Below are 22,304 nucleotides of genomic sequence, written 5' to 3'. Positions count from 1 at the left end.
TCGTATACGGACTTAATCCTGTCGTGCCAGATGCATACATGTCGCTTTTATGTAGAAACCAAAAATTAAAAGAAGTGCATTTTTTGTTTTATGTTACTTGGGTTGCGTCATGAGCTGATATAAGCCTCATCCTTGTGTTCTGGATGATTTACCCTGAGGACAAATATGTCCAAACTTATATATATGACCAGCCCCTATTCCACCTTCGTCATTGTACCTCTGCAACCTTGCACTAGGCCCAGGCTACCCTCTCCTATATAGACTTATGCTATAGAATAGGAGGATTTTGCGATTCACGACTTGCACGATTACGATTCACGACCTAGATTATCACGTTCAGACACGATCGGCGTACTATATACAATGCGCACCTCAAATTTTGTAACAGGTGGCGTTATGTGCAGACAATCGTATCAGCTATAACTGAAAACAAAGCAGTTGCTAACCTGCTGCGGCCACCTTATCACCTTATTTATGCATTGCCTTTGCTATTCCTCTCTATTCTCCTGCTGTTCGCTGGTACATTCCTTACTCTGGATAGGACAAGATCATTTGCGAGTTCACCAGACGTCAAGAAACCCGCTCCTTTCTATAGGCTCGAGTCTGGAATAGGCGGCTTGGCGATTGGATGGGTACTAGCCAGTATGTTCTCTCGAAAAAATGCTTGACGATCCCAATTATATAATATTACCAGTGCATTCAACCACCCTGATCTCACTTGCAATTCTCAATCAAACAGAAACTGCTCATCTAAGCCCGCCGGCTTTTCTATCTATTTGGCTATTATCCGCAATTATCCTTACTTTGGTATCTGGTCGTTGGAAGTATGCGGCTCTTGTCTTTGGGGGCATACTTGGCGGGTGAGTTGGATCCCAGTTGTTCCAAGTACTCTTGAGTGAGATTAAGGTAACTCGTGTTGATAGGGCATGCGCTGGAGTTATTCTGGCCATTTCGCTTCATCCTGCCCTTCTTGGACGGCTAGTTTTAGCTTTAATAGCTACAATCATGCTCACTGGGGGTGCCCTGCTCCCATTCCCGGTAGTACGGTACATATCTTTACGGATTGCGACATCTGCTGCGGGAGCAGCTGGTATTATTAACGCATGCGCGATCCTAGGAAGCTCTGCGACGAATAACAAACTTGCTAGCTGGGCAAATGCGTGGCTTCACTTTGTTCTCTTGCATGACTCAGACTCGGCTGAATTGCAATGGGGAACCGGGAGATCTAAAGGGCTTACTGCTGCTTGCTATTTCTTGTGGATGATCGGGGCAGCATGTGACTGGTACTTGAAACGAAAGATAGGGGAGGATCCTGAGGAGGTAATTGTGTGACAATATCACTCGAGTATAGCTTCTGATTGATTTGTTCTAGGCATGGGATAACGTCCTTGGTTCTTACGCTGCGACATTTCCCCCAGAGGCATCCCGGAAGGGTACTTTTACACCCATCAAATCCCGATGGGATACGCTTAAAGAGAAGCTCTTCGCTAATGCGAATAGCTCCAGGGCAGAAAATTCACTCTTATTCTCATCTAAATCACATGTCTCGCCGACTCTTCCCAAGTTTCACCAAGACTCCAAAGCTCCACCTGTATTCAGGCCTCGCGTTCCTGGGACACTTACCCCCGACCCGTATGATTCAGACTCTGATTCAGATTTGGCTGAAGGAAGAAGAATAATGGGAAGAACTCCTAATGAAAGGAAATGGACCGCGTCTACGAACTATTCCGATGCAACTCTTGTCAATTCAGACGGTTTTCGTAGACACCATGGAACCGGTGGAACCTTTCGGCATCCACCTATTTTTACCTCCGGCCTCCCGAGCTCTCAGATAGAGTATGGTGACAAGGATGCGGAACGTAGCCCCGAGCTTAACCTTGGTCCTCACCGAATTGAGCCATCCAAGGGTAACGACGATAATTGGAGACCTGTTTTCCTGAAACGAAGCGACTCGATCAAATCGACCAGTTTGGAGGTAGCGGAAGTCGAGAGTCGAGACGTAACCACAATGGCTCCTGCAGCATTGCACTCATACGACATACCAGGCCATCCTATATTGGACCGCCATGGCTCCAATTCAACAGCACCCTTATATGCGCTCCCTGAGAACCAATCATCCACGCCAGGCCTTGTACCCGCGACTCCTTCCTTGATCCGAGCGCTGAATCGTGTCTCAGATGCACAAAGACAAGCATATCCAGAAAGTATAGCGAACGGGGGAATGAACAATTGCGCCGGAGGGGTTCTATCAGAGAATCGCAGTTATCCTCACCCAGGTCTCGGCAATGGACAAGCAGAACTTGGAGAGAAAGATCGTTGGAGAGGGTTCTGGAATGAAGTTCACCAGAAGGCTGCTTTACCGTGAGAGCTCTGGTATTGATAGATTGATATGATTTTTGTGTAGCAACTGACGGCATTTTAACGACTTGTTATTTCTTGGATTTTCCTTTTCTACTTTCTCTTTTCTTTGTTCAGTATATGCAAGGGGTTGATCTGATTGGAATATAAAACTAGTCTAAAAATTGAGGTAGAGTCGAATCATATATCCTGTGTTATGACATGCCCTCGATACACCCATCCACTAGTTAGACTTGAGACGTTCAGATTATTCCGACTCACATTCTAGTACCCCTATGGTCCACTCAAACATACCACAACCTATACTTACTTAGGGTACCCTGAGAACCAATTCGAGGCCCGAGTACCAACATCTAACCTGGTCAGTAAATGTAGAATAACGAGCCATGCAACAACATTAAAATCCTAGATGCTCGGGAAACTTCATATTGACGAGGCCGGAATTGATTATAGACTGGGAAACAACATTTCACTCGCGGATTCAAGCTCAAGCTGCTCCATCACGAATTATATAAATATTATATTTAAGATGCTGAGTTCTAGGGGTTGGGTTCAGTGCCGTGTGTTGGTCGATCATTTGGAATATAACACGCCGCCACGACACCCAGCAAACCCACAAGCGAAAGCACAATCCAAACAAGATTTCCACCAAGACTACCGTTCTTGACCGAGAACGCAAAAAGCGAGCTAAAAGGATTGAGGATAAGCGCATACATATGGTAATATAGTTCCAGGCTTACGTTGCTGTAGCCGGCCCGATGGCTCGTGACGCGCTTGCAACCATTTGTGCCAGTCCGTTGATGGTCCCTAGTGCACGTCTACAGGGAGCCGAGCGAGTAACGAGAAGCATGTTACACCTGAAAATAAGTAAAAATTAGGATTGAGAGCGTATAGAATTGAGGGTGATCTTACACAAATACCATGCTCGCAATACACCTTACTATGAGGACACCAGCGACGCCAAGATACGCACCTTTCCTCCCCCCAGAAAGTGCGAGTGCATGACCGACAGGGAAGGCCAACACGTTAAGTACCTGATCCATCAAGGGGTTGACATAAGTCAGAGTGGTGGATGTTTAGATTAGGTGGGACAACAGATTGAAGAAGTATCAAGCACCTGCATCACCATGCTAAATCTATATAACAGCACAGCTCCTACCTGGCGTTCGAGAGGCGGGAAAACCGTGACAGCTATTATGGTGCCAAATATTCCCGATAATGTAAGTGTTGATCCGATTTCTGCGCTCTGTAGGCCACAAAAGGCTTCGTAAGCATAACCCGCATGATTCTATCTGGCCCCGACATATGTCAAAGGAACAATAATAGACCATCCGATATGTTTAAGTGAAATCGGAGATGATGGCTATTGACGCAGGAGGCCGATAAAGAACGTAGTGAAGTGTTTGCGATTGTGAAAGAGTTCAAACTTACACTGAAGCCGACTCCCCCGGACTTTGCTGGGGTGTATAACCATAACACTAGAACTGCATTGATAGATACGGTCACGTATGCCATAAATCCATAAGAAATCAAGATCTTTCGTATAGATGGGATACCCATCATCTCCTTCACAGTAGGAGCCTCCTTTTCCGTCTCGTTCGCAGCAGAACCACAACCATCAGGGGAATGAGGCTGTGAGCTCTGAACGGATCGAATGGTCGAAGTTGAATATCTGGAGTAAGTTTGAGGAGGTGAAGCGAGGATAGGCCGTCGTTCTGGATTGTTAGAGGTCGAGAGTTTATTTTTGGGGAGGCTCTATGTACGTGTGGTAATGGGTGCTCGTCGATTATAGACCGAAACATCCAGCTATCAGATGCACTCACCTCTTCTAGGAATAGGACGCCGGCGATGAGCCCAATAGCTGAGAACGCGGATCCAACCAGACATGGGAGTAGATAAGGATACTGCCGAAAAGGTTTATACCCAAGAATTGAAGGATATCGTTCGGCGGGGTGTGAGAGGAAACCGCCAAGCGCCGGGCTACCAGCCAGAAGAGATTAGTGGCTGTACCGATAACAAGTACAGCAACCACGTACGCCATGAGTGAACCTATGGACCAACAAAGTGGCAGGTAGGCGAAGGCGGTGCCTTGGTTTGTCTCGTCTGTTATTTCTCCTAAAACACTATAGATACGAGTCAAGGTTAGTGTAGCACAGTGATACTAAGATTACAATTGTAGACCTTTTGATTACGGCTACATTCCCGTTCAATGCACCACTAAGCGCTCGTGAGATTAGCATCATTGTGAAAGACTTGCTGAGCCCAAACATGATTGTCGACCCAATTACGCCGCAAAGGCCTGTGATCAGGACGGGGCGGCGCCCAATCTTGTCCGAGAGAGAGCCCCAGAAGCAAACTATGATACATTGGGCAAGGATCGCTCGGCAACCAGCAGACTTACTCACCCGTACAGAACTGAGCTAACGCAAACACGCCTTCTACAAGTCCTGAATAATAGCCAAGTTCTTTGGTGTCTGACGTCACACCTAGTTCTTCGATCATCTAAGAAATGACAATATGAGTGGCATAGCTAGTATCCGTTTGGAGGGCAAGCACCTGGTTTACAAAGGGGAATATCTATAACCCGAGCAACATCAGGCAAGGCTCTTGTAGTCACTTATGGGAGAAACTCACCACAGAGAACGATATAGGTTCAGCAAATCGCATAAGGCAAAGCACGATGACTTGCTTTACGGGAAGAGGGGTTCGTTTCTGCGCCACAAGCTCTTGTGGGTGCCCGCTATCATCTGCTTCGACACCAATGCACTGGTCTCCGCCACTGTTGGCTATATTGTTAACTATTGGCCTTGGCATTAAACCAGTCGAAATGAATATAGCTACGACTGGAAAGAGGTGAAGGTAGTGTGGTTCATAAGTCGTGTACTTGATCACTACTTTATGAGAGCCTGGACGTGATGTGCCCTGAATATAAAAAGCAAATAAGCAGACTTGGCGGTTTCCACTAACAATGTAATGGCCCGTCACTAATTTTCTCATTCGCGTACCGAACCCTAGTGTAATTGACTTCTTCAAGGGGAACTTCGGCAGGGTCCTTTGATCGAACACGAACAATGACGACTTTTATAAGATTTGACGTCATCGACTTATAAGTTTATATGCCAATTTTACTGGTTTCAGTTCCATTGGCTCAACAGGCAGGTAGACTAGTACTATAACACCAGGTTGCGGCTCTCTGTAATTCAATCCACTGGTTCTACTGGTATTCTTGGAGGTTGCCTCACGAGCGACATGCTAATAGCACGTGATATACTTCTTTTTTTTTATTCATATTTAAAGAGCTACATGCAACCTAGGCAAACCGTTCACAGAGACCGAGTCAAACCACGCTAAGAGGGAAAGAGAGAACAAAAGAGAAATCAAAACACAACGAGTAAGCGAGGTGGGATAACTCGGGAGTGCCTTTCGACCCGGTACAGGTGCCATAAGGGCTGTGGACGGGAGGTCATAAGGACTCGAGAGTGGCGGCCGTAAGGGTGTATGGGGCGGTCGTAAGGACGCATGGAAGTGGGCGTAAGGTCCTACATATTTTGAGCGGTTGCCGGCGAGCCTCCAAGCTTATCGATTCTAGATTGGGATATGAACTCAGCTACTGCCTCTAGTCTCGGCAGGGTTCCGAACAGTTCTTCTCCGGTGCGTTTCGGTGGTATGTTGGTCAATATATGTCTGTGTTCTGTGGTGTCTGGGCAGAATAAGAGGACATGGCATGTGATGTTCTCCGTAATAGAAATGTATTCAAAAAAAAAAACAAAAAAAAGACATCGCACGTGATATACTCAAAGTAGACATATTAACTTGATTGGATTGGTGAGACGATAGTCAGTTTGCTGGAGCTTGTTTACCCACAATAATAAATAAGTAGACTAACGTACACATCTATAAATAGATACTGCCTTTGCCGCAAGCATATGACCAGGTTAGCTAACTATTTCTAAATATAACTATATATATTGATTCCAGCAATAGGTTTCTTATGTCTGTTACGCTCTCTTGTCTCCCGGCTGAATCTTCTCTGTAACTACCGTGCTTCGGAAGTCAACTTTCTCCGAACCTGTCACTGTTACTCTCCCGCGCGCCATACCGTTACACTTTAGCTATGATTACTCGGTCTTTTCCATGATCGATCCTAGGTACGATTGGAGCTATGCGCAAAGCGTGCTAGGTAGATCTAGCATGAGCCTACTGTCTGGCCATTCCATCAGTAGATCTACTATTTCATACACCAACCCTCACTTGCGAATCAGTTCTTTATAAGTAGTAGTGGGGCGGATGGGCGCAAGGCTGAGTATCAGACCCGTCGGTACTATCAAAAGCGGACTAACGCGCTTATTCCACGTGTGCGTCCAGCTGGCATCGTTTAGCACTATATAGCTCTGCTCGGTTGGTAGCCAATTCGGCGCGAGGGCTTGGGTATATCCACCTAATCTGCTGTATGTTCCACATTGCTTCACTGCCTGGTCCACCCCCAACAAGTTGTCGCACATGCAGAAAAAGGTAAAGCGGTGTGTGTGTACATGTGCGTCCTTGTCTGATTTTGATTTGGCAGACGGAAAAAATGTGACCAGTCCAAGCCATCCTGCAATAGTTGCCTGAAGGGTGGATATGAATGTTTGGGGTACGACTACAACCACCCTCGGGTCAAGATACACCGGGATCATTCTGATGCTTCTCCCATAACTATATTGGTAGATGAATCAATACCCAAGGCAAGTTGGCAGTGTTGCCATTTCAGTTTGTGATCTTAACCCTGAACCTTCACGATTATTGTAGCCATCAGATTGTCTTACAACTGGATTACCCAATAATTCGCAAGATACAACCGACGCGAGGAGAGATCATGTCTTGACGCGTTCCATCCTTGGAGCCGCCCTGCGTTACAGAGCCCGCGGTTCCGAACCCACTCCGGCTACAGATAATAGCCTAGCCGAAGGCTCTTTACGCGATTTCAACCGCTCATGGCCACAGGACCAGAGCCAATCAGTCACATACTCGGTCCCGTCGACACACCAGCCCGCCTTTGCCAGGTCGTCATCGAGTGAAGCTCCAAGGGCGAGAAACACGGAAGATACCCTGATAGAAGAGATCGGAGTTGTCTATAGGTCAATACCTCCCTCGATATATGATATGCAAACTGTCAGAGAGGATCACTTTGCGCGCGTTGCTAGGGAGTGTGAGTCAAGCCCTCCTACTCAGTGCATTCTCACCTGTATTTTCGATGGCGTAGACGCTTTGAAGGCTTACAACTTGTGGTTCTTGTCCTCTCTACCCAAAATTCGTGACTGGATAATGAACCAGACGAGAGGGAGAAGGACTGTGCACGTGATGTACTTTGGAGCAACAACGCTTCAGCTGCTCAGTCAGGACCCCCAGAATAGTAGTGCAATAATCAAAAGACAGGTTGACTGGATTGATAGGTATGGCCAGAAGCTTGCTACCGATGTTTGTGGGAACTCGCCACCGAGCGACATGATAGACTGTTTTAATGCCTATCTTGAGGTAAGTGAGCCATATCTTTGAAGTTTTGATGGAATAAACAACACAATTTACCAGCTCATGCACGTGTTAGTAAACTATGTGATACTGGATGGCATTTCAGCATACGCTCTACTGCGTACTGCCCTGCCTAGGTTTCTGTCACTCGTTACAGATGAGCCTAGCCTATTGGTCGACCAACCCAATGGAAGCTTGGCGATTTCATTTATCCGTATAATTCGTTCTCCCCGGCATGAGCTTGCAAGATTTGTCGGAAACAATGTTACACTGTCATTTCTGTTCGGTGTGCCACCTCTGGCGGAGTATGCTTATGAAAGCGCATGTGATCATGGCCAGCTTGAGTGGTTACATGGAGTATCCATCCCACTCTTTCAGATCATCTCACAGGTCAACTCGTGGAGAGCTAGGTCAAAAGTCTTCCTGGAGGACTGGCAAACACTGGAGCAGCGTGCTCTGGCATGGCGATCGCCTTACGATACGTCAAATGGGCCTTTTGTTCCTGAGAGTGGTAGTTCGGAGATGGCTGCTGTACGAGAAGGCTGGAGATATGTGGTGCTGATATACATATACATGGTGCGTTGTTTTCACTTTTTGTCATCTTGCTTGGCACGAATACAAGGGAGCCCCATAGGGTATATGCGGTGTGTCATCGCATGACGTACGAGTTCAAGCGTCAGTCCATCGAATACTTCAGCTTTCGGAAACAGTGCGTAGTTCACGTATTGTTATGCATTTGATGCCACACTACTTTGTCGTAAGTCCTAATAAAAGCATCTAAAGCTCAAACCACCTGCTAAGGTAGCCCCTCTGAAGGCTGGCGTAGCAGCGCGGCTGGAAAGACAACGCGCTGTCGTGTGCAAGAAGCTTTTTTTAATTACGGGCTCGCATCCTTGGGCTCCTGAGGGACCACAGCTCGGTCTTTTTCTGTATCGTTTATGGCATAGTGCGGGTGCAGGAGGAGGGCCAGTTACATGGGATGACTATGTGCAGTCGAGGCAAGCAGTTGCTCCGATCTAAAAGGGCTCTGTCGGCTCTCATCAGCTACTTGGCTTACCTGAGGAACATTTTTGCAACACTCATGGTCAGCAATGACAATACTGTATGCTAGCCAAAACAGTGTAATGTAGCACTACATAATCATTTGGCAATGGCATAAAGTATTTGCAAACATCCGGTCTAAACCCACCAAGCACCGCTTTCACATTACTTGGCATTTAATCTTCCCTGCAGCTGCCGCGCTTCGGAAATCGGCTTTTTCCGGTCCTCCTCCTGGCACCCTCTCGCGCACCCTACTATCCTTATGTTCTAATTTAATCAAGAAGTGAAACAACTTGCTAAGTTACGCAACTGTAACCAACATGGCCAGCAATTCTAAGCTGGAGCGTGTAAATTCGTCCCTTCCCTACTTGCAACTGACTGTTACACTTTAGCTATGATTCGTCAGCTTTCTCTATGGTCCATCTTAGGTACAATTAGGGCTATGAGCAAAGCGTGCTAGGCCAATTCCAGCGTGAGCCTACTACCTAGTAACTCCACGTGTATATCTATTTTATACGCCAGCCCTCACTTGTGAATTGTAGTCGTCCTGACGTTCTGTATAAATAGCACTTTGGAAGATGTGCACGAGGCTGAGTATCATACTACACAATACTATCAAGCGAACTAATGCACTTATTCCCCCTGTGCGCCCAGCGCTGGGCTGGCATCATTTAATACTATATAACCCAGCTCAGCTGACAGCCAATTCAACACGAGAACTTAGCTATCTCTACCTAGTTGGCTCTATGTTCCATATTGTTTCACGACCTGGTCCACCCCCAACAAGTTGTCGCACATGCAGAAAAAGGTTAGGTACCGCATATATCTGTGCACATCCTTTTCTGATCTCAATTTGGTAGACGGAAAAGGTGTGACATGTCCAAACCGTCCTGCAATAGCTGTCTGAAGGGCGGATACGAATGCCTGGGATACGACTACGACCATCCTCGACTCAAGATACATCGGAGTCATTCCGATAATGCTCTCATAAACATATCGGCAGACGAATCAATACCCAAGGTAAGCACGCAGTGCCGCGATTTCGGTTTGTAACCTTAGCCTCGAACCTCCACGACTATTGTAGTCACCAGATTATCTTGCAACTGAATTGCCTAATACTTGGCAAGATACAACTGACATGAGGGGAGATCATGGCTTGACGCGTTCTATCCTCGGAGCCACCCTGCTTTACAGAGCCGGCGGCTGCAAACCCACCCCAGCTATGGGTGATGACTCTATCGAAGGCTCTTCGGGCGATTTCGACCGCTCATGGCCTCAGGACCAGAGCCAATCAGTCACATACTCGGCCTCATTGACACGCCATTCCGCCTCTGCCATTCCGCTATCGAGTGAAGGTCAGAAGGTCAGAAACACAGAAGATGACCTAATAGAAGAGATCGGAGCTGTCTTTCGGTCAATACCTGCCTCGATAGATGCTATGCAGACTGTCAGAGAGTATCACTTTGCGCGCGTTGCCAGGGAGTGTGAGTCAAGCTCTCCTACTCAGTGTATGCTCACCCATATTTTCGATGGCGTAGATGCTTTCCAGGCTCACAACCTGTGGTTCCTGTCCCCTCTACCTAAGATTCGTGACTACATAGCGAGTGAGACGATAGGGAAAAGAACGCTGCGGGCGATGTACGTTGGAGCAACAGCATTTCAGCTGCTCAGTCAGGACCCCCAGAGCAGTAGTCCAATAATCAAAAGACATATTGACTGGATAGATGGTTATGGGCAGAAACTTGCTACCAATGTTCGTAGGAATTGCTCCCCGAGCGACATGCTGGACTATTTTAATGCCCATCTTGAGGTAAGTGCGCTATACTGTTAGAGTCTCGCGAGAATAAACAACACGATTTGATAGCTAGTGCTACTAAAGCTTACGATACAGCATACAATTTCGGCATATACTCTACTGCGCACTGCCCTGCCAAATTTTCTTCTGCTTGCTACAGCCGATCCTGATCTATTGACCGAAGAATCCAATGGAAGCCTGACAATTTCATTCGATCGCGCACTTCGTTCTCCCCGGGATGAGCTTGCGAGGTTTATTGGTAGCGACGCCATGCTGTCATTTTTGTTCAGTGTACCACCCTTAGCGGAATATGCCTACGACAGCGCGTACGATCATGACCAGTTTGAGTGGGTGCACGGACTCTCCATCTCACTCTTACAGATCATCTCTCAGGTCAACTCATGGAGGGCTGGATCTAAAGTCTGCATCGACGACTGGCAAACACTCGAGCAGCGCGCTCTGGCATGGCGATCACCCTACGATACGTCAGATGTGCCTTTCGTTCCTGAGAGCGCCACTTCGGAGATGGCTGCTGTACGAGAAGGCTGGAGACATGTGGTACTGATATACATCTACATGGTATGCTTTTGTAATATGTATTATTTTATTCACATCGAATATAGGGGGTCGATAGGGTATAGGCGGGGTGTCATCCCATGACGCACGAGTCCAAGCGTCGGTCAATCGAATACTTCACCTGTCAAGTACCGTACACAGCTCACGTATCGGCATACATATGCTCCCGCACTGCTTTGTCGTAAGTTCTAATAACAGCATGCGAAGCTCGGACTGTCTACTAAGGTAGCTCTTGCAAAGGCTGGCGTGGCGGCGCGGATGGAAAGACAACGGGCTGCTGTGTACGAGAGGTATGTTTCACTTACAGGCTCGCGACCTTGGGTTTTTGGAGGGCCAGAAATCGGTCTGTTTCTGTATCACCTGTGGCATAGCGCGGGTGCGGGAGGGGGACCTGTTACGTGGGATGACTATGTTAAGTCGGGGCAAGCAGTCAGCCCGGTCTGAAGGGATTTTGTCGGCTCTCATCAGTTACTTGGCTTACCTGATGAATAATTTTGCAAGATTTAAGGCAAGTGATGGAGATATGCTAGCTCAAACAGTGCAATGTAGCGCTACATAATCACTTGGCAATGATTTGAAGTACTCGCAAGTATCCGACCCTACTTAAATGGAAGTCAGTGTAAGGTGTGTGGGGATTGCACTCACGAAAAAGAAAACAGACGGCGAGAAGACCAGAAACTGATGGACAGACTTGTGAAGTAGAGGTCCCAGCATTGGCTTTCGCGGACCGACTGAGTGCCGCTTTCACGTTACTCAACATTTCAACCCCTTACTCGCTTACACTGTGATACTGTTCCCGTAGCCAAGCCTAACCTGTATCAATATGAAATTAATGCTCTGAATAATGAAATCTTTGTAGGTGACTCAAAGTGTTTATGATAATTCTGCTCAAGGAGCGATGGTGTAGTTGGTTATCACGTCTGTCTAACATTCTGATGTTCACAGACGGTCCTCAGTTCGAGTCTGGGTCGCTTCATTTTTGTACGTTTTCTTTATTCTAAATACCATGCTCGTTTTCAGTTGGCCGTCAAGTAAAATGAGGTTGCACCCCTCGGTTTAATATAACTCCATCCCTAGGCTCCGTTCTGTTTCCGAACAGATCAGCTTAAAAAGGCTTCAACTCTGATGCGCGTCTACGAAACGCATTCTCACACCGATATGCAAACCAATGCAATCAAAAAAAAATCAATACAACATACAAGAATTACAGGATCAACAACATCCACATATAACACAGGAGCGCAAAAAGTTAATACACAACCCCAAGCGCCGCAGGAGTGAGTGGAATCGATCTAAAACATCGTCGTTTGTTCCTCCCCTATCAAGTAGTCGTATTTTCTCCAAGCCAGACCGATCGTCGTAATTCTTCAAACTAAAAAAAAATCGTTGGTATTATCCCGGCAGGCCCATCATGCCTTCGCGTTAGGAACGAAGACGAATGAGACCGAGGAGGTGAACAAGAAGAGATAAAGTTGTTGTGATGTGTGTGTGTTTAAAGAAAAGTAGGCCAGGCAACCGAGAAACTTTGGATATCGTTGTATAGGCGTGAGCAATCTACTCGTCCTTGGACCTCGAGCCTTCTGGCTCTTCGATTCCCATTTTTTCCCGGACCTGCAGATCTCCATCAATAATCATTCACAAGAATTATAGTGAAAGAGAGTCATACCAATTGGAAAGTCTTCAACATCTTCCTCCTTGCACCCAACGCAGCCACACCCTTGGCTTCGAGAGCGGCCTCGTCCATAACCACCATATCCCTCCACGCCATGCCTTCAAAGTTCGGGGTGTACTTGTGCAACCGCAGACTTCTCAACCACCCGGGAACATCGTTCAGCAAGCTCGGATCGATATCGTCTTCTCCTCCCTTGGCAGCAGAGTTGGTTGGAGGCTTGGGCGAACGACGGCCGCTTGCGCCCGATCGTGCAGAACGCGGGCCAGGCTGTTGGTTCTGCCCTGCGAGACCTGGCATCATACCGAGCGGGAATCCAGCGTTCAGTTGCGCAAGTTGGGCGGCTATCAATTGAGCTTGAAGGCCTTCAAGATTGTTCATCCCGAATCCAGGCATTCCCATTCCAGGCGTCATCATCCCGAACCCGTTCATCATGCCCATGTTCATGTTCATCCCGGGGCTCAATCCACCAAGGTTAAAGTTGGCCATTGCAGTAGGGTCTGGGCTACGATTGGGTTGGTGTTGCCAGTTGGTCGGTTGGGGTTGTTGTGGGGACAAGAATCCCGGGTTCGGGTTGGCTGCGGGAGGTTGGGGTTTCTTGTTGACAGGTGCAGATACGTCGGTAGACTTGGTCGCGTTGGACGTTCTCCTAAACTTACGCGCGTCATCAAGTTGAACAACAGGTCCGCCGGGGTTATTCGCCATTGTCCAGTTTGCGAGTTTGAGCGCTGCGGCATCGAGGTTCTGACCATTGGCGTCTGTTCCGTTCCCAGCAGCCGAGCTTCCGGCACCATTATTGTTACCAGAAAACATGGGCACAACGGGTGTGTTGACCATGCTCGCCCAGTTTCCACCAACCATGGGAGAGAGTTGGTCATCAATGTTGTCGCCCGGCTGGCCTTTGCGGAATTGTGCGGCGAGTCCTGTAAAGTCGGTGCTCTTGGGTCGGGTCCCGGCCGGCGGCGGGGAGAGTAGATCTCCGCCTGGAGATGGAGATGGGCCACGTTCGGCAACTTGGCTCAGGGACGTAGCAGACCAGACATTGGCTCGTGCGGCATCGGCAGCCAAAGTTCCCGGTGCGGAAATCCTATGCGCAGCATTGGTCGCTTTCAGTCGTGCACGCTGTTGAGCCAAGGTAGCAGCTGCATCACCCGACGCTGCACCCGCCCCTCCGGGGGAAGGAGGAACAGCGGCGGAATCGGGGGAAAGAAAGTTTCCAGTGCCTTCGGATTGACGGTTGAAGGAACGAGCCGAGGGAGAGGCTGGTGGGCCCGGGGACTTGAGACCCAATGAGGCTAGCTTGGCTTCCATTTGACTTTGCATAGATGCGCCAACTGCGGGAGAAAGGAGGGCTGTCATGGGGTCTGCACGGGCCATCTGTTGGAGTACGGTGATAAAGAACCGAATCTGGACTTGGGTCGAGTGCTGGAGGAGCGAATAAAGAGCGGCCGTGCGCTCCGCCTCGGATAACACGCGGAACCCTGTGTGGAGTGAATAAAGAGCAATATAATGGGATTATTTTTTCGCTTACACTGCTCGATGGCGCTAAGCTCTTCTTTGAAATTGACATCGAGCGAAGCAGCAGCCATTTCTTCAAGGGTGGCCTCGTAGTTTTGGAGGTTTTCGAACCACTGGTCGATCGCCTCGGCTACGAAAATTCAATACAATCATATAGAAACAGGATAAGATATGCATACCCTCTGGATTCTGGTACATATTGGAGCCAGTGATCAACTCGCTGGTTGGACGCATGCCAGCTGGGCGGGGCGATATCGGTTGATTGGCAACATTGCGTGGAGCCGGACCGAGGTTGGTACCGACAGTCAAGGACGAGCCAGGACCGAGAGAGGCACGTGCTTGGCGGTTGGGATGTCCAGTGGGACCAGGCGAGGGGCTGGGGCTGGGTCGTAGAGCCATGGGAGACGTAAGTCAAGTGGGCACTGGGCCAGAAAAAATACAGGCGTTCGCTTGCGACGCGCCAAAATTCAAGTCAAGCAAGTAGAGACCAGCGGACCGGCCGGCCTAGAAGTAATCTGCACAGAATTAGCAAGAATAAAACATATATTTCATCCACTCACAAGGACGACGTGGAGAGCGCAAAGACGATTCGCCAGCTGATCAGCGAAACGCCCACAAATAGCCCCGCCACGCTTTGCTTTTGTTTGGCACTACATTTGTCCGGCAACAAAAATGAAGCGACCCAGACTCGAACTGAGGACCGTCTGTGAACATCAGAGTGTTAGACAGACGTGATAACCAACTACACCATCGCTCCTTGCAGAGGGTCTCGTGAGCATAATTTATCATCCTTCTAAAGAAGCCTACATGCAGAGCATTTACTTTAGATCGATATAGATTAAGCCTGGCCGCGGGAACATCATCGCAACGTCAGTGAATAAGGAAGCTGAAGTACTGAGTAATGTAAAAGCAGCACTGAGTGGGTTTGGACCGGATACTTGTGCATACTTTATGTCTACTTTTTTTTTATAACAGAGCCCCCCCCCCAATTTTAAATTTTTACACATGTATGCTAAAGCACTTCGCACAAATTGATTGAGCTAAAAATGTGAAAATCAGTCTAGGTGAGAAGAAAATCGTACTTACAGTGAAAAACAGCCTCACGGTAGCCCTCTCCAATAAGCGCTGAAGTTAGGTAGTGGGTGAGGCGCCCACGTCTGCTTTAGAACGTTCGTATTAAATCTGATTTAAAAAGCAGGGGCTTAGGGACAGCATAATAATTTGGACGAGTGATAATGCATGCCGAGGAATCAACGCATGAGTAGTAATCGGTAGGTCGGCTCCACCAGTCCAAGGGTCTTTAGTTCCAGGTCGGTCCATCAATCCTTGCTCGCCTTGCTATTTGCTCGCTCCTACGCGGATATAATCCGTATACACTTTGCACTCATTTTTTGTTTTAGGTAGGGTCAGATAACCATGATCAAGTATTTTATGATGTTGCTAAATAATTATGCACTAATACATTGTACTGCTTCGGATGAAAGACGACAAGGCCCCTCAGATCGGAGCAACTGCTTGCCTCGACCGTACATAGTCATCCCACGTAACGGCTCCTCCTCCTGTACCCACGCCACGCCATAAACGGTACAGGAATAGACCAAGTTGTGGCCCTCCAAACAGCCAAGGTCGCGAACCTGTGAACGAAAGAAGCTTCTCGTACACAGCAACCCGGTGTCTTTCCAGCCGCGCCGCCACCCCAGCCTTTATACTAGCAACTTAACAAGCGGTTTGAGGATTGTGCACTGAACTTACAACAAAGTAATGTGGTAGCATATGCATACCAATGTGTGAGCTACGCACTGTTCCCGAAAGCTGAAATATTCGATCAACAGATGCTTGGACCCGTGAATCATGTGATGACACCCCGCATACACCCTATTGGTCGTCCAGTGTTCATTCTGGACAAGATAAGAGAAAGTGAAAACGGCGCACCATATAGATGTATATCAGCACTACATATCTCCAGCCTTCTCGTACAGCAGCCATCTCCGAAGTGGCGCTCTCAGGAACGAAAGGCACATCTGACGTATCGTAAGGCGATCGCCATGCCAGAGTACGCTGCTCTAGCGTTTGCCAGTCTTCCAGGAAGACTTTTGACCCAGCTCTCCACGAGTTGACCTGAGAGACGGTCTGAAAGAGTGAGATGGGAATTCCATGCACCCACTCAAACTGGTCATGATCACATGACCTCTCGTAGGCATACTCTGCCAGGGGTGGCGCACCAAGTAAAAATGGTAGAATAACGTCGTTGCCAACAAATCTTGCAAGCTCGTGCCGAGGAGAACGAAGCGTATTAGCAAACGATACCGCCAAGCTGCCGTTGGGCTGGTCGATCAACAAGTCGGATTCAGTTGATATGAATGACAGAAACATAGGCAGCGCGGTGCGAAGTAGAGTGTATGCCGACACGCCATCTACTAGGGAATATTTTAGAAATACTAACTGATAAACTGCGTTATTTGTTTTACCAGATACTCAATTAAACGAACCATTTACCTCAAGATGGGCCCTGAAGCGGTCTAACATGTCGCTCGACGACGGATTTCTACGGACATTGATGGCAATTTCCCCCTCGAAGTCATTGATACAGCTGATATATCTGTTGATTGCTGCGTCACTAGCCTGGGGGCCCTGTTGAAGCGCCTGAAAAACTGTTACACCCAAATACATGGCTCGCACAGTTATACTTCCTCTTATTTGGCTCGCCATCGAATCATGAATTGTAGGCAACGGTGTCAAGAACCAAAGGCCAAGAATCTGGAAAGCATCTGCGCCATTGTAAACGTAGACAGCCGTACGAGCGCGGGCTTGACTCACACTCGCTAGCAACTCGCCCAAAGTGATCTTCCCTCACAGTCTGCATCATATCTATTGACCTGGGTATTGACTGATACACAGTTTTAATATCTTCTATCGCATCATTCCCTGCGGTTCTCGCCCTGGAAGCTACATTGAAACAGGGTGCATCAAAAACAGACTGGCGCGTCGATAAGGTTGAACATGCAACTGATTGGCTCTGATCCTGCGGCCACAACCGATCGAAGGCTCGTACAGAGAGTTTGGCCAGGTCGCTATCCATAGTTGAACCGGGTTTGTGGGCGGTGGTTCTGTAATGCAGAGCAGCTCCGAGAACAGAGTGCTTCAGGGCATGGTCTCTCCTCGTGGCAGCTGGATGTTGTGAATGCTCAGGCAGTACGGTTGACAGATGATCTAGTATCTACAAGAGTGGCGGAAGTCCGAAGTTGAGTGCAAACTAGAATTGCAACGTTACAAACTCACCTCGGGTGCCGCTTTGTCTTCTGATATGGCTGCGGAAATGAGCGTGTCAGGGTGGTCCTGTTGTATCCTAGTCTGTGATTGGCTATTCGCATAACCCAGACATACGTATCCGCTCTTTAGACATCTGTTACAGCACGGTCTGGTCATGTCACACTTTTTCCGTCTAAGAAATAAAGATCAAGCAAGATAGGCGCGAGCATACGCGCTCACCAACCTTTTGCGACATGTGAGGCAACTGGTTGGAGGTGGACCAGGCATTGTAACAACACGGCACCATACAGCTGGTCAGGTAAACGAGGTGGACTAAACTGTTGCGCAACTTGACTGTCAACTGAGTTGGGGTGACGTCTTATAGTGCCAAAAGATGCTAACTGATTATACCACGTGAAATAAGCGTGTTGGTTGAGGGAGGGCCAGTGAAACAAAACACAGCATATGGGTGGGGTCGAGACCAACGTCCAATCTGAGCTACCGGTCAAATCGGGCACAAACTGTTCATTGAACCACGTGGTTTTGGAATTCGGTGTTTACAGAGCTATATGCAAACCAAGGCAAGCCGTTCACAGAACTGAGTTGAAGTACCGAGAAAATATGGGGAGGTACGGAAATAAAACAGCGCGATTGCAGGACTCGAAGATAGCATCCGCATGACGGAGCACAAGTGCTCTTGAGACTGTAGATAGGTCACGCGGCTATTCTCAATTTAACATTACCTCCTACCCTGTACCTTCGTTTTGCCTCCTCATGGCCCTTCGCAGTAGGAAAGAACCGATTTTATTCTGGGGGCTCAAGAACATCGGAAAGAAGTGGCGTTTTCTAACAAGGAAACCCCACACTCGGAAGAACTGTTTATCAACAGTACAGACATGAGGGGGCGTGAGCATATCGTTGTATCGAAATGAATTATAGATTACATTCAAATGAGGCACAGCGCTCGGAGAAGAACACGGCCGAGAGGGTAACAGACACAACCCCTATAAATAATGAGTAGGTAATCACACAATTGCACTGTGTTTCCCCAAGGCGCGGATTATCCACACCTTCTGGGTTCACAGTGCAAGGCGGCAAACAGGTAGATATAAAACTCAAGAGAGCAACGAATCTGACACATATGGGTCAAGCTGAAGTAAATATTGATGGATTCGAGCGGGAGGACCGGAGGCTATCTATAGTAGAGGATATTCAATCGCTCAATCAAGCCTAGGATTGTGACTAATGGTTCCATTGTGAGTAGTTTGAGCAAATGAGCTCATGTAGCCCCAATAAGTGTGAAGTCTTGACTATTGAAGGACCTCGAATGGGCCAAATCGTGTACAATGGAAAATACAATCCACATTGTCGTAACATGTGTGCAGATCACGTGGCCGTTCCAGCGCTTAGCACTGTTTGCATCTCCACATAGCACGTTTCGTTTGTTTTTATCCCTAAGTGCCCTCGCTGTTCATCACTGAGGCTGGATTATTTGCCTCTAATTTCGCATTGCTGGGTAACTTTCCTATTGCTATGAGAGTCACGTTTTGGGCCGATTGTCGTATTCATGACTCAATCCACGTATATTCATTCTGGGTCCGGACAAGTAGACTATCATGCATGCATTGCCATAGGAATATTAAATCTGCATTAATATCTTACATAGAGTTATCCATCTGAGCGCAGCACATCAACCACATATTAGCGTATATTTAGCAGGCTAAATCCTCCGAATTTGAAGTATGTAAGCTTCTTTCGAAAATACTGGTACATGTAAAGCTGGTGACTACACTCTGGTAAAGTCTGTAACGATGTTTACATATCTGCATTAGCCCCATAACACAATAATAGCTGAAGGCTGAAGGTTCATAGAACAACTGCAGCAGGCCTCTTTTCAAATTGGAATAACCGCTTGCCTTGATTGTACATAGTCATCCCATGTTACAGCTCTTCCTCCATCACCAGCACCATGCCACAAGTGGTGCAGAAATTGACTAAACTGTGGTCCGCACGAGAACCACGGCCGCGCGTCTGTGAACGACATCAGCTTCCTGTATATGGCTACCCGATGTCTTTCCAGTCGAGCTGCCACACCAACCTGCGCCAGACGCAAGTCAGCAGGTAGACTGAAGCGCATATACCGGACCTACAGCAATACAGTGAGGCAGCATGTGTATGCCGATGCGTGAAGTGCCGAGTGTCTCAGCATGGTAGAATATATGGTCGACTGAGGCTTGTACGCGTGAGTCGTGAGACGAAGCCCCACACATACCCTATCAATAGTAATTCCTAGAATGTATCATCACGCTAGCGATGTAACAACAGTCAACATACCATATATATATAGATCAAGGCTACGTGTTTCCATAGTTCTTTTACTGTAGCCCTTTCGACGCTTGCACCGTCGAGGGTACTAGGCCTAGGAGCCTCTGACATAGCATTTGGTTGCTCCTGGGAAACAATACGTTGCTCTAAATCTTGCCAGTCGTCTGAGGATGCTCTAGAGCCGGCTCTCCACGAGTTAACCTGCGATATAACCTGGAAGAAAACAATAGGAATCCCATGAAACCATTCAAAACGATCGCATATACATTTAGCGTCGTACCCATACTCTACTAAGGGTGGTAGCCCAAATAGGAATGGTATGAGTACATCGCAGAGAACGAACCGTCCGATCTCCTGCCGAGTCGAACTAAGTGTGTGGAAAAATGAAACAGCTAGGTTTCCGTTTGGTTGCTCGACCATTAGACCGGCGTCAGTAGCTACGAGCGAGAGAAACTTGGGTAATGCAAATCGAAGTGTAGCATACACTGAAGCACCGTCGGCTATAGCGAGCTTAAGAAGCGACAGCTGACAAAGGGTGTTATTTACGCTGATAAGCTTTAGGTCCAATAAAGTATTCACCTCGATATAGGCTACAAGACAATCTCCTATGTGACTTAGTGGGGGATTTATACGGAGACTGGCAGCAAGCTTCTCTTCAAATTCGTCAATCCAGCCAATGTATTTTTTGGATGTTATATCAGTATCCTGGAGACCCTGATTAAGATTTTGTAGGATCATCGCTCCCAAGTAGGCAGCACTTAATGCTCTTCTCATTGTCTTGCTTGTTGGAAAGTCACGAACGGGCCCGGGGGTCAAAAACCATACGCCGACGGTCTGGAAAATGTCTGTTTGATGACGCTCGTAGGTAAGCATGTTTGATATGGTGGGCTTTACTTACATACTCTCGCGACACACCCAAAGTGATCCCCCCTGATTTCCGGCGCATCCAGTGATGGAGGAATCGACTGGTATGCACATTTGACCTCTTCGAACAGACTATTTTGAACAAATATTGCATCAAAATCAGCATCGAAAGGCCGCTGCCTGTAGGTGGGTTGACTCCTGGACGAGAACGAATGCATGATTGATTGGCTTTGATCTTGAGGCCATAACCGATTGAAATACCCTAACGAGTCTTTGGTAGGATTACAGCCCGTAGTTGGAAGTTGACCAGTCTCCCTGTACCGCAGACCAGCCTCAAGAATGGAAGTGCCAATGTCACGGTCCCTGTCTGTGTCGACTGCGTGGTGGTGCTCTTTAACCTGCTCAGTCGAACATGGCTCAGGGATCTAATAAATTGTAGAATGTCATGAAGCCAAGCCAGCATTACAGACTTACTTCTGATACCATTCCCCTCGTTGGGGTCGTCGTCGACGTAGATGTACCTGAGTAATCCTGGCTCATTTTTATCCGAGACTGACTATCTTCGTATCCTAGGCATTCGTAGCCACCCTTCAGACACCCATCACAGTACGGCCTGGACATGTCACACTTTCTCTTCCTATCAAACCAAGGCTAAGCATGAATACAGGCACAGGCTTAAAGTATTGACCAACCTTTTCCGGCATGTGCGGCAACTAGTTGGGGATGGCCCAGGCTTTGAAAGGATGCGAAACATTTTGAGCGGGTGAGGGGTACAGTCAGCTAAGCCCCTTGTGCGGCCTGAAGGCCATCTTGCTTGGATTTTATAGTCTCAGAGGTTGTCCGGCTAGGGTCGCATGGGTTGGGTGTGCCAGCTCGCTCTTCGCTATATAACGAAGGTTGATCACAGCGAACTCTGAAAGTCCGAATTTTCCGCATTTTGGGGTTCCCTATGAATGCTATACCTATAGTTGTAATCACGGCCACCACGCGATCGTACTAGTTGTTTACATATTGATGAGCTTATCTCGGGTGTTCGCTCCATTTTTTACGGGTCAAAGCGATGCTAAATCAAAGTAAAGGCTTATAATCAATGTTCCTTTGATTGATATATGGATGGGGGTGGTTACCATTGTTTGTGCATGTGGTCTGGTATAATTCTGGGGGGGGGGGCTTTACTTACCCATGAATGCCTGTCCATCGATCGCAGCGACGTCTAGGTACGATGTCCCCCACCGGATCGGGAATAGCCCCGGTCTATATAAGTACCCAAGTACAATTGCGGCGCAAGTATTTTGCCTTGCAAACGAATTCGGCAATAATTCCCGATTTAACATTAACATTAATGCTACTGAGTTTGCTTTTTTGCAACATTTTCAATTAAATTGTCGTGTTGGGTTACAT

At 47.7% G+C, this 22,304-nt stretch overlaps 6 protein-coding genes and 2 non-coding genes across 8 annotated transcripts; 4 read left to right on the top strand and 4 right to left on the bottom strand.

Annotated features, from left to right (window-relative positions):
- Positions 1 to 1,005: 1,005 nt before the first annotated feature.
- Positions 1,006 to 2,365, top strand: RhiXN_09052 (glutamate decarboxylase; the record flags this gene model as incomplete). Its single annotated transcript, XM_043328868.1, has 2 exons — positions 1,006 to 1,320; positions 1,373 to 2,365. The coding sequence occupies 2 exons, from the start codon at positions 1,006 to 1,008 to the stop codon at positions 2,363 to 2,365; spliced, it is 1,308 nt and encodes a 435-aa protein (XP_043180314.1).
- Positions 2,366 to 2,897: 532 nt separating this feature from the next.
- On the bottom strand, positions 2,898 to 5,172 carry RhiXN_09051 (major facilitator superfamily transporter; the record flags this gene model as incomplete). Its single annotated transcript, XM_043328867.1, has 10 exons — positions 2,898 to 3,045; positions 3,099 to 3,215; positions 3,271 to 3,392; positions 3,790 to 4,113; positions 4,182 to 4,338; positions 4,395 to 4,481; positions 4,540 to 4,714; positions 4,764 to 4,860; positions 4,915 to 4,935; positions 4,993 to 5,172. The coding sequence occupies 10 exons, from the start codon at positions 5,170 to 5,172 to the stop codon at positions 2,898 to 2,900; spliced, it is 1,428 nt and encodes a 475-aa protein (XP_043180313.1).
- A 1,686-nt stretch (positions 5,173 to 6,858) lies between these two features.
- RhiXN_09050 (Fungal Zn(2)-Cys(6) binuclear cluster domain) lies at positions 6,859 to 8,886 on the top strand (the record flags this gene model as incomplete). The annotated part of the gene is made up of 6 exons (XM_043328866.1): positions 6,859 to 6,878; positions 6,923 to 7,061; positions 7,147 to 7,546; positions 7,601 to 7,872; positions 7,927 to 8,442; positions 8,650 to 8,886. 6 exons carry the CDS (start codon positions 6,859 to 6,861, stop codon positions 8,884 to 8,886), a joined length of 1,584 nt encoding a protein of 527 aa, XP_043180312.1.
- Positions 8,887 to 9,653: 767 nt separating this feature from the next.
- On the top strand, positions 9,654 to 11,343 carry RhiXN_09049 (Fungal Zn(2)-Cys(6) binuclear cluster domain; the record flags this gene model as incomplete). The annotated part of the gene is made up of 6 exons (XM_043328865.1): positions 9,654 to 9,715; positions 9,768 to 9,927; positions 9,992 to 10,391; positions 10,446 to 10,717; positions 10,772 to 11,281; positions 11,326 to 11,343. 6 exons carry the CDS (start codon positions 9,654 to 9,656, stop codon positions 11,341 to 11,343), a joined length of 1,422 nt encoding a protein of 473 aa, XP_043180311.1.
- An 827-nt stretch (positions 11,344 to 12,170) lies between these two features.
- RhiXN_12384 lies at positions 12,171 to 12,254 on the top strand. Its single transcript has one exon. It is a non-coding gene; the product is annotated as a tRNA-Val (tRNA).
- Positions 12,255 to 12,832: 578 nt separating this feature from the next.
- Positions 12,833 to 14,864, bottom strand: RhiXN_09048 (VTS1 RNA-binding family SAM domain protein; the record flags this gene model as incomplete). Its single annotated transcript, XM_043328864.1, has 4 exons — positions 12,833 to 12,889; positions 12,945 to 14,428; positions 14,479 to 14,595; positions 14,645 to 14,864. 4 exons carry the CDS (start codon positions 14,862 to 14,864, stop codon positions 12,833 to 12,835), a joined length of 1,878 nt encoding a protein of 625 aa, XP_043180310.1.
- Positions 14,865 to 15,138: 274 nt separating this feature from the next.
- Positions 15,139 to 15,222, bottom strand: RhiXN_12375. The gene has a single exon. It is a non-coding gene; the product is annotated as a tRNA-Val (tRNA).
- Positions 15,223 to 15,962: 740 nt separating this feature from the next.
- On the bottom strand, positions 15,963 to 21,524 carry RhiXN_09047 (Fungal specific transcription factor domain; the record flags this gene model as incomplete). The annotated part of the gene is made up of 10 exons (XM_043328863.1): positions 15,963 to 16,166; positions 16,218 to 16,340; positions 16,398 to 16,882; positions 16,955 to 17,233; positions 17,283 to 17,682; positions 17,745 to 17,816; positions 20,049 to 20,564; positions 20,619 to 20,873; positions 20,942 to 21,328; positions 21,378 to 21,524. The coding sequence occupies 10 exons, from the start codon at positions 21,522 to 21,524 to the stop codon at positions 15,963 to 15,965; spliced, it is 2,868 nt and encodes a 955-aa protein (XP_043180309.1).
- Positions 21,525 to 22,304: the final 780 nt, after the last annotated feature.

The sequence above is a fragment of the Rhizoctonia solani genome, chromosome 5, assembly GCF_016906535.1.
Source record: "Rhizoctonia solani chromosome 5, complete sequence".
NCBI classification, from domain to species: Eukaryota; Fungi; Basidiomycota; class Agaricomycetes; order Cantharellales; family Ceratobasidiaceae; genus Rhizoctonia; species Rhizoctonia solani.
The sequence above is the reverse complement of the archived record's forward strand: the minus strand, read 5'-3'. Positions and strand labels throughout refer to the sequence as shown.